The following is an 11,855-nucleotide window of genomic DNA, read 5'->3' as shown; positions in this document are numbered from 1 at the left end:
TTTTTTATGTTATATTTCTGCTTCAAGTTGTTCAGTTTAGTTCACTCTTCCTGCACTTCGTTCTTTTGTTGACAAACGCATGCACTATGATGCTGCTCCTTCTCACTTCGATTCAATTACGCACAATTCACTTTTCTGCACTTTTTTCTAAAGCAAACAATTTTCCAATTAATTTGCACTAACATAAATACATACATACATATGTGCATAACGTCGCCTGAAATGCAAAAAACGTAACAAACGCCATCGTTGAAATGAAAAAAGTCATAACTAATAAAAAATTCAAAAATTTACTTTTTGATTTATATGATGGATTTCATCGAGTTACATAATTTTATTAAAAGAAAAATTTAAATATTAGTCACGACTTTTTCCATTTCATTTACGATGTGGTTACGTCTTTTTGTATTTCAGGTGACGATATGCACTATATTGCACGTAACAGCGCTCTTACACGATACGTATGTATTTACATACGTAAATGCTACTTTTTAGTATCTACTCGTACATATGTACATATATTAGAACGCACCAGAAATGTAGCATTTACATATGCAAATACATATCGTGTAAGAGCGTTATAAGCAGGCATGTGTTTTTTTTTTATATATTTATTTATTTATTCAAGTATTTAATTTGTTGCTGTATATTTTCTTTGCAAACAACACTCTTTCATATGTACACATGTACGTATGTATTCCCTTAAATTAGAGAAGTGCTATATGGATACGTATGTTTGTATGTATGTACATATGTATGTACATATCCATAACATGTGTGTGTATAAAAAATGATTTCGGAATTAGTTAAACTGTTGCTTTCGTTGCGGGTTTCTAATGATTATGTACGTAGATACATACATATGTATGTATGCATGAATGTACATAAATTGCTATTATATGTCGTGTTCTTTTAGCTCACTGCGCCGCATAATTCAGCCGGGAACCTTTTTCGTTACCTGGCTATAGTGAGCGCCATGTTTAAGTTGGCTGGATTGCTATTCTAACCAAGAAGTCACCAATGTTTGTACATACATACATATGCACTTTTGTATATATACATATATATGTATGTATGTACATATTTATTATAAATAAATAAATATTTGTGACTTTAAAATGTATGTCCAAAATTATACATACTTGGGCAAAAATCATAAAATTATCTTCAATGTTTCTACTTATTACGTTTGCCCCATAATGGCCATTGCAAACACAATAATGGCAGCCGCTGTTACGCTTCAATGGAGCACGTTTCTTTCTGATGGCGCGAGCACAGTTGAATCAATTATTTCTTATTCGATTCGATTCGATGCGATGCTAGTATTCCGGCCAATCGGTCAATAAGCAAATGCCAATTGACGATTGCCATTTTCCATTAACACCAATTCTTTGCTTTGAACATAAATACATATTATTGTAAAATCGAAAATTACTACGGACTTGCACAACGTCATTGTGGCCGTAATGGCTTAGCAAATTACATATATATATATGTATGTAGCAACTGACCACAATTTTCCGCAAAAGAAAATCACATCACCAAAACAACAAGTGCACAAATTGTAGTATTAACTAAATATGTACAATATGTATGTAGTATGAATGTAGGCACATACATATCTATGTACATATATATGTAAGTATGTATGTACATATGTACATTGCAACAACCGCCCGCAGTTCAACTAATTCTAATTAGTCTCATACCAAAATTCCTTGATTATTTAGTCTTACTCTAATTTTAGGAATTTTTTTTTTCTTCTTTCTGCTTTTTTATGGTTTCGCGTTGCTCATTCACTTTTTCTTCTACTAGTTATACAATGAATCCTTTTATTGAACTTTGCCAATTTTCTGCAAATACAAAAATGGTTTTGTCATATTTGCACGTCACATTGACTAACACACGCATACACACACACACATACATACGTATGAACTGAATTGCACGCACTCAGCGAAATATTTAGAAGACACTCACTGCAGGCAAACACCGAGAACCACTGACGGCACAGTGGAAATTGCTACTTTTGGCAACCGACCCGGCAACTGTTATGTACTCCTACGAGTATTGCTTTATGTGTAAGTACATATGTATGTACAATGTACATATGTATGGCTACAAAAGAAAAAGTTAAGTATGTATGTATGTATATATATAATTAGTTGAAGCGTGGCCGTTATTCGCTCGCATTAGTTGTTCTTTATTTACTTCAGCATACATCAATAACTGTCAAAAGTTACACTAATTTCACACTTCCGTTTCCCTGCGCCAAAATGCTTTGATACAATTCATTGCGAAAATTATTCTAAATACATAAGCACTTTTGTAAATATGTAATGATAGTTTTGTCTAAATATTTTCTTAATAAAACACAAGCTATCTGAAACACACATATTTAGTATGTACACATGTGTGTATGTACGTATGTATTTTGCTATTCTTATTTTAGCCGTTTTTCAAAATTTTACCGCGCGCACATGTTGCCGGCAGCCGCACACAGAGAATACTAAAAGAGAATTTACTTGCCAAACCGAAAACGAAGCAGCCCCATTGCCGGTAGTTCCATCAGCGGAAACAGCATTAGCGCAAGTGTGATCCAATGCACAGTGATTCGAGATGAGCATTAGCGTGAAAAAAAAAATCATTTGTGCAAATTGATTACTTGCCTTTTTTATTATTTGTGTTTACTTCTATATGCCGTAATTCCAAATTATTTCCTCAACAACACGAAATTTCTTAACGTTTTTAGAGCAGTCCTGAAAGCATCGAAAGCCTAATTCCAAAAAACTGTCAGTGTGGGACTTTAACCCACTAAACCTCCTACCGTCTATGTACCGAGCCCTCCAGTACCATCGTTAAATATTTCGTCGGTAGGCGGTTTGAGCTTGAATAACGCCTGTTGCGGAGTTGGTGTATAACAAGGGCAGAAGTGGCCTTAAATTCCTTCCAAAGCGTGTTGGTTCTGCAATGCCAGCAGGACTAGTGTTTCGGGTATAGCTAAGCTGCCGAGACGTTCGTTGGATTTTCCTCTCTCGAGTGCTGAATCGGTGGCATGAAAGGAGAATAACAGTAGTTGCAATATGGATTGCTTTCATGTCCAAAGCGATGGCGGTAGGCCTTAAAGCATCCGTTCCTACTAAAAACCTTGCAGCCGGTTTTATCGTTTTTATTTTTTGAGTTAACCCATTCTTCCAGCTGTTTGTATTTTAAAAGAGGATATGAGAAACAGAGCATAAGCATATGAGGAAATACATTGTAAAAAAGGTCAATTAGTCGGGGAGGAAGTCAAACGGACCAGTGAACATTTCCCCCTCACGATCGTTCTACAATTTCTTATGATCGATTTCCTTCGCCTATAAATAGGCAATGAGAATAAGCAAGAATTTGATTCTGCGAAGAAGCAAGAAATCTGTGCTCGGACTCATGAGACTCGAATCAGTACTAAATCACTCGCAAAATCGGAGTAAAAACGGAATTTCTTTGCATTAGCTTTGCATTTTTTATTTACATGCAACTAAAATACTAGCGGTCCCTTTAAATGGGAAAAGCGACAAAAATCCACTCTTGAAACTTCAATTTAAACATTTTACATGGAAATTTGAAACTCGAGCCAATATAACTAATATAAAGAACACAAGTATCAGATAAGTAAAAATTAAATTAAAAATGTTAGGATGTTAGGTCAAAACCAACGCCGATTCGGATTCAGCGCGTCAAACTAGTGCACAAAGGTAAGTGAGTCTCGTCAAAAGTACAGACAACTTTTTTCTTTACCCTTGCATTTTAAATAAGTGCCTTGTTTGGTTTTTTCTTTTAAGAAACTGCTATCTTCACAATTTTCAGTAACAAATGATTACGAAGCACTGGTCCTTAAAACTGCCTGTTCCACCAGTCGAGTAGAAATAAGCCTTTTATTCCTCGCTATTTCAGACCTGCTCTCAAACGTAGTGATTGAGCCTTCAAAGATTTAATAGACTTATTTTTTCATTAGTACCCATTTTAAAGCCAGTTTAAACTCTAAAGCCAACTCGATTGCTTCTCTTCAGAGAAACACCGCACAATGTTAGTATTATTTTACATTTTTTTATTTCACGCTTTATGATCTTTTTAAATATAAAAAACAAAAGACATCCCTACGAAATTCCCGTGGTATGCTCTAAGCAACTAATGCGGAGGCGGTGCTGGATTCGTATTTCCAGTTGGGTGGCAGAACGCTCTTTGTCTTATAGTAGCGTGCCAATCTGTGGATTCTGGATTCAACCAGAATCAAGCGGAATTTACCATCCTTATCTTTACGATTACGCTCCAAATGCTTGCGGATGGCAACAGCCTTCTTGATCATATGGTATAAATCCTCGGGGATGTCGGGTTTCAAGCCAACGGATTTCATGATACGCAGAATCTTATTGCCATTGACAAAGCGCACCTGCGCAACACCGTGCGAATCACGAAGAATAATACCTATGTATAGAAAAGGAAGTTATTTGATAACATTCAACACCATTGTATAACCTCATACTAACCAATTTTAGACGGAGTCATACCCTTCTTGCCCAATTTCTTGATGTGTTCTCTCACATCTTCGGCATTCAATTTCAGCCATGATGGCACTGTTCGCCTGTAGGGAAGCGCTGATTGGGAAATACCCTTACTGCCGAAGCACGATTATATGTAGTTGATAAAAGTCGTTGAGGCATGTTTAAAGATAAAAATAGTATAATTAGCATAACTTTATTAAAAACCAGGTATCAAAATAATGCACGGCTATGTACGCCACATGGGCACACCAATAGTTAGATTGAGATGATGCAAAGGGCTTTTCAAACAATTTCATCCACAAAATACACTGTACAATGTTGTGGAGTGCTTGCAGAAAAGCAGACTTTTCCAAAAATCGCACAGAAATTCGAGAAAATAGAATTTTACCCAGGAGCGTGCATACGACCCATCTTTACAGATTTTATTCTACACCAAAAAGAACGGAACGGAAGTGGAGACTTAACACACAATGTCTACCGCACTGCTGCCAACATTTAACTAACGAACAAATGTCAAAAAGGAGGAACACTACAGAAGGTCTTGAAAAATAAATTATCCCATCGCCGTTAGCACTTAGCACCAATGAAGGTAAATTTACAAGAAGGGACAACCAGGATACAAATATTTATTTATTTGTATCATGGGGACAACCGTCAAAGGTGAAGCCAAAGAACGTAAATCTGTTCGTGTTGCAAACGTTTCAGATACGGTCAAAATCGTCGCGGCCCATTTTCCTAGTAACGAGTTGTCCCTTATAAATTTACCTTCTTTGGTAGGACCAAAGAACGTTCTTCGGTAAAACCATTGAGAGGCAGTCTGACATTTGCCAGCAATATAATTTAAAAATTCAAAACTCAAACACATACACATTCTCATTTTAAATCTCAAACAATTGTGAACAATTTAATTTTTTTTTGTTTTCAATTCTATATAATGCTTGCAAACGCCAGAAAAACAGTTATGGCCGGCGAATTGAAATAATGAATTTATCTGTTATGTTTTTATCATCGAATTCACTTCGCTCGGAGAACGTAAAAAATCAATTGCAACCCTGCAATGGTCATCAACTCAGTAGTACCAACAATGGGAAACAATGCATTTCCTCCAAAATTTCTCTCCAATTCACACACTTCCGAAATATCGGCATATTTTCGTATATGTATACAACGAACTGACACACCACGCAACACAAATGCAGGGAGTTCGCTGATGAAAATTGAAAATGGCTGAGTTTGTGTGAAAAAGAAAACGCATTAGAGAAAAATTTAAAATATTTGAGGAAAAGCTAGTGTAAAATTTTCAAAATATTAAGAAAAACGTTCAGCAACTTCCAAAACAACTTGTGAAACTAAAAAGTGTTAAAGATTTGATTTAAGGCAAACGTAAGAAGCGTTTGGAAAAGTGCATATTTTTTCACACCCACCTAGAACGTATACGAATTGTAAAGAATATTCAGGCTACAGTCACCAAGTCGCAGTGAAAAAGTATTATTCAATAGAGGTTTCATTCGTTGATGAAAATATAATTTTAAAACTTACGATATTTTCCAACTAAATTTTTGATATTTCAATTAAAATTTGTGAAGTGCCGCTGGTACCACCAAAAACGTGTACCACGGTCTCAACTTTTTTGCACTTATTCGTGTTAACTATAGACAAAAAAAAAAAAACTGAATAGAACTCGGAAAAAGGGCATACCTATGTAGTTTGCAAATTCCATATACATACATATATGTACATACCAATTGTATTGTATATTACAATAATTTAGAATGGCTGACGATTCTGGTGATAGTGATATTGAGCCACGTCCTTCGTGCAGCAAAAATCGACGCGCCACCCGAGGAAATGCCAATCATGGCGGTGGTAATTGCACTGAAAGCAGAAAGGGCAGAAAACGTCGAATCGTCATGCGCATCGAATTCGATGATAGTGATGAAGATAGTTGTTCTTCACCTTCGGAAGCATCTAGCGATGATGGTAAAGTAGAAAATATGAACATTGCCAACAACTCAGCCTCATGTTCTTCGAGAGCACGACGAACACATAGAACAGCAAAGTGCACTAAAAATGCAGACTCTGATGAGTCGGATGACGTTCAGAAAAATATGTCTCGGCGCCTACGAAATCGGCGCACAAATATGCTCTATATGGACGGTAGCGATTCGGATGGGTCTTCAAGTGGCAGTGAGGTAATAGATTATTTTTCAATTGCAAAGATTGATTGAAGTAATACTTAAAAATGTTATACTTTTGAGTATTAAAATATATATGTATATGTATAATGTATGATTATATTTGTTTTTTGCGTACAAAGGTAATACGTATGTACTTATGGTGTGGATTTTAAACATTTTATAAATGCCGCTATTTCGTGTAAAGTATGTAAGAGAAATTTTGTATTCTGTATAACTTGCTATAGCATTTACATACGTATATGTATGTATGTACGTATTTTTTAGTGTTTTAATGCATTATGAAAATATTACTTTTGCTTACGAAACTCCTTTTTTGTATATTAGATAATTTGTTTGAACAAAATTAGTTAATATCGTTAATTTTTATTTTATTTGCTTTAATCCAACGTCTAACCTATTCCTTTTTCATACATTTAAGTCTATTCTTTAATTCTAGCAATTGAATTGCACTGTAACGCTGGTGCAACTTTATTGAAAACTGGTTCATGTCATAAATTTGATAGACCGCATAAAATAAAAACTAATTTAAGCTTTATTAAATATGTACAAATCTTTATAAAAACGAAATCTATTTTTAACCTGTAAATTAAGCTATTATGCTTGCCTGTAAGTTCTAGATTAAACAGAGAAAATAGTGTTTATATGCATTAATTAAAATAATACATCTTTCTCCTTTACTACTAGCTATTTTATATAGATGTTTGACTGCCATAACTAAAGATTTTTATTTTTATTAGTTAGTGTCCCTCCATAATAATAAAGTTTTTGTAAAAAAATGAGGTTAGATGTTCAGACCTAAGTTAAACTTCTGATAGCGAATTATATAAGAAGTCCACATTAAACAATTCAGCCACTCAACGCCTATCAAATTTTCAACGTATTGACTTAAGGTGAAATTAGTCAAGACCGCAGAACTTTTAACTAAACGCAGTCTGTATACGCAGAATGCCTTTTCATAAACTTACCTTTTCAATTAAAATTTTTCGTGCTATATTAGATTCTAGCTAAATATAAACTACATATTTTTCCACAAAAAACCTTATTTGATAGCAAGTTTCAAATATTTTAAACATATTTTGAATATACCATCTGCAAAGCTGGCGAAGTGGCAACCATCTATAGAAGGAAGAAATCAGCTGACACGGAAAAATCTAAATTCCGCAGATGTCTGCGCTACGGGCTACAACTACAGAAAAATTCTGCGGTGTTAAGTTTTCATTTACATGGCGCTCTTGTAAGACAGATCGTGTCAGCTGACTCGGGTTTACGTACCGGTGGGTTTACGTTCTTTACTAATTTCACCTTTAATCGCTAAAATGCAGAACGTTGAAAAGGTACCAATATCGATGGTTGATTAAGTCAAATGGAGTGACCTTAATGTAATTTCTTCTACAAGTTGGTTATGAAGTTATTATTTTTCACTTAATCATCATAGTCTTGGGGAAAAGAATACATTTTTTTAATAATACCCCCAATGACTTATGTACAGGCTTTTAAATTTTCTGGCTGTTTAGTTTTCAATACGCTAAATATATTCCTTTGAGAACCAACCGCATTTTAAGCCATAATTTTGATATAAAGAGTTTTGATTTATTTCTTTTTTGTACGACATTAAGTAATTTTATTAAAAAAATAAATAAATAAATAAATACAATTAAAATTGAAACACTCTGAAAAGGGCCTATCACAATTGCGTATATTAGAAAATTAAATTGAATTTAATATAAAAAACAAAAAAAAAGAAATATGTATGTATATAACAAAATTAGTCCATATAAACTGTTTTTTGTAATACTACTTTGTGTGATATTCTTGGAAACACTGCTTATGTTTGCAAGGCACAAGCGTATTTCAAATTTTTGGCATCGACCTGTCGACCAACTTCAGCTACTGGGTTTAAAAAGGTTTTGAAAACGCGAAACGGTGGACAACTGAAAAATGAAATAAAAAATTGAAATTACTAGGTATGTGTTACTAGTAAAAATATTGTATGGGAGAAAAATCTGTCACGTCCGATATGTCACGTCCGTTACCAGATTTCAATTCAAAATTAAGTCAACAACGATTGCTTCTGATTAAAAATGAATTGGTTGTAATGGTGTTCATAATTTGACTTAAAACAATCTTTAATAAAGGAAAACCTTACAGGATTGGCTGAAATTAGACTCGAACTCAGGCCCTGCGTAGTGGTAGCGCTTACAGGTTACCACTACATAACAGCGGCCACCAAGAACATGAAATAACACTAAGTTTTACATGTTAACACATTCATGTTAAAAATTTACCTGTTTAGGTATTAAATATATGTACTTACTCATGGCCGTACCATATTTTCTTTTTTTCTGTATTTTAGAGTAAAAGAAAATAACAAACGTGATGACTACTCTTGTATGTTCTCGATTGTCTCTTACCCCGCAGATTGTTCGATAATGGCGTCTGAGAATGGAATTGATGTCTTGTGCTCGACAAAGAAACGTTGCTGGCAACATACAAGGCCGGTTCTAAATTACGCAACGCCAGTGTGTTCGCCGGTGACCAGTAGGACGACAAAATACAGAACTCCGGACTGTGACCGGATGTCTTCTGATGTCGCCACAACATCACCTGCATGACGAGGCGCAAGGCACAACACAATGCTCTGCAAGCAATTCTTAGTAGGGAGTCAAGGCATGTCAGAAGGCATCTATACGAACTGACGTACAAAGTCCAGAGGCACATAAAGCAACCCCTGGACCCGACAGCATATCGACAGGCCTAGAGCCACATACACTGGGAGTCGGTTTCAAGTTACGTAGACTCCAGACCTGTGAATGCCGTTCTCTGCACACAACCACCTAACGTGGACCAGACGGAGCTTCGTCTGTCTCGGGAGACTCGGACCACAATAACTCATACCTGATCCTGAGTGTCCGGCATGCGGAGAGACACCCCACGACTCGAAACATCTCTTCGCATGCCCACAAAGCCCCACTCAACTGACGCCTCTGTCCCTATGGACAGACCCTAAAGAGACTGCCCGCTTCTTGGGTGTCCCGTTTGTTGAGTTTGAATACTGAGAGACTAGCCGATCTGGGCGGGGTTTATGTAGCCACTATAACAACAACGAATGTGTATATCTTCTATAAATGTCACGTCGCTTAATATGGTTCTCAAAGGAATATCTATAGGTATTGGTTGATTAGACCTTAAGGATACCTTGCATATGCATTATAATAATCTTTTTACCCGCATCAGTGCTGTGCCGGTTCAGTATCAGTAAAAATTACTTAATTTACTGTAGTCCTTCGATATCTCCTTATGTCTATAATATAATTATTATATGAATAATTATTAATAAATTATCTAATCAACTGAACAATTTTGTATAATTCTGCCCCAACTCCATTTTAGTCTGTAAGATTATAGTCATAAACTGAGTTGAATTGATTTTACAAATTACGAAATGGACGCTAAAGCAACACTGATGGTAAAAAAGTTACTGTGCCGGACCTATGTGAGCAGCTTTATTAGAGATTACGGCAACGATATTTAATTTTTCACTAATACTGAACTGACATGCGCGCGGATGAAGTAGACTTTAAGTGTAACTCTGTAACTTCCGGCCAGCTCACTTCATTTAACCTAACTATTGCAATAACACAGATTTTTGAGCTAACTTTTAAACGTCGGAACTCAGAATATTGTGACAAGAACGTCCAATTTGGATTATATTTTTGCTTTTGACATAACTTTTTGAGTACGCCTTTTAGAATGGCTTCACTTAAGCGAATCTACCTAAAATATCGTTCCCATTGCAGTGGGGTCTACGTAACCGACACGACACAGATTCATATCTGGCCTAGGACTGTTACTCCAGCATCTTTCCCCAAAAACGCTTTAGGGAATTTGTATGCTGTTACCAACAACAACAACCTAAAATATCATCTGGGTAGTGTTCTTTTGTGTATGAATAAAAGGAAAGCTGCATACGCGTGAGCCTCTTAAATCTCTTAATCTTTAATCTTCCTCTTCCTCTGCTACTACCAGCGGGTTCCGAGTTGAATACTTTGAGAGCTGGAGCGTCGGTGTCCATTCGAACGACATGACCAAGTTAGCGGAGCCGCTGTATTTTAATTCGCTGCAATATGTCCATGTCGTTGTAAAGCTTATACAGCTCATCGTTCCGTCGTCTACGGTACTCGCCGTCGCCACCGCGTAAAGGCCCGTAGATCTTCCGCAAAATCTTTCTCTCGAATAGCCGCTTCCTTCCTAATCCAACTTGGGGGAAAAGGCAGAACAGACTTCACGGTTTTTGTTACCGATGATGTTGATGTCATCGGCATACATAAGCCAGCAGCTGTTATTATCCTCTCCAACATCAGATTAAAGAAGTCGCATGAAAGGCAGTCAGTCGCCCTGTGTGAAGCCCCGTTTGGTGGCGAACTGCTCGGATAGGTCTTTCCCAATTCTGACGGAGCTGGTGGTATTGCTCAGCGTCATTTTACACAGCCGTATCAGTTTAGTGGGGATGCCAAATTCAGACATAGCGGCGTATAGGCAGCTCCCTTTAGTGCTGTCGAAAGCGGCTTTAAAGTCGAAAAATAGGTGATGACATTCTTCAACATCGATTCTTTTCTCGCGGGTCTTTTCCAAGATTTGGCATATTGTGAATACCTGGTCTATGGTGGATTTTCCAGGCCTAAAGCCACACTGATAAGGTCCAATCAGTTCGTTGATGGTGGGCTTCAGTCTTTCACACAATACGCTCGATAAGACCTTGTAACCTATGCTTAGAAGGCTGATCCCGCGGTAGTTGGCGCGAATAGCGGGCTCACCTTTCTTGTGGATTGGGCAGAGCACACTTAAATTTCAGTCGTCGGACATGCGTTCATCTCACCATATTATGCATAAGAATTGATGCATGCACCTTATCAACTCGTCTCCACCGTACTTGAATAGCTCAGCTGACAGGCTGTCAGCTCCAGCAGCTTTGTTGTTTTTCAGCCGCGTAATTGCTATTCGTACTTTCCGTGCTGCTCCCATTCAGTAGCGTGGAAAAGTGTTCCCTCCATAATTTAAGTACGTTCTGAACATCGGTAACTAGGTCGCCATTGTTTTTCTTACAAGAGTACGCCCT

General features: G+C 36.6%; 2 protein-coding genes across 3 annotated transcripts in view; one reads left to right on the top strand and one right to left on the bottom strand.

The window, feature by feature from the left end:
* Positions 1-4,070: 4,070 nt before the first annotated feature.
* Positions 4,071-5,037, bottom strand: LOC118737986 (40S ribosomal protein S13). Its single transcript, XM_036468834.1, has 3 exons — positions 4,930-5,037; positions 4,527-4,654; positions 4,071-4,464 (listed from the first exon to the last, which is right to left on the bottom strand). Exons 1-3 carry the CDS (start codon positions 4,950-4,952, stop codon positions 4,160-4,162), a joined length of 456 nt encoding a protein of 151 aa, XP_036324727.1. The 5' UTR covers positions 4,953-5,037; the 3' UTR covers positions 4,071-4,159.
* A 654-nt stretch (positions 5,038-5,691) lies between these two features.
* The window catches only part of LOC118737931, a 59,846-nt gene continuing 53,682 nt past the window's right edge, over positions 5,692-11,855 (top strand). The window contains exons 1-2 of one of the 2 annotated variants that reach the window (XM_036468767.1): positions 5,692-5,924; positions 6,313-6,733. In XM_036468767.1, coding sequence (XP_036324660.1) covers positions 6,314-6,733 — 420 coding nt within the window. In that variant the 5' untranslated portion in view covers positions 5,692-5,924; position 6,313. Of the gene's footprint in view, positions 6,027-6,312; positions 6,734-11,855 lie in introns of both variants that reach the window. The other variant, XM_036468762.1, reaches the window with a different exon arrangement.

This window comes from Rhagoletis pomonella, unplaced genomic scaffold, assembly GCF_013731165.1.
Source record: "Rhagoletis pomonella isolate Grant_MI unplaced genomic scaffold, Rhpom_1.0 Rhpom_scaffold_00001, whole genome shotgun sequence".
Taxonomy (NCBI): domain Eukaryota; kingdom Metazoa; phylum Arthropoda; class Insecta; order Diptera; family Tephritidae; genus Rhagoletis; species Rhagoletis pomonella.
Note: the sequence above shows the minus strand (reverse complement) of the source record. Positions and strands in the feature narration are given on the sequence as shown.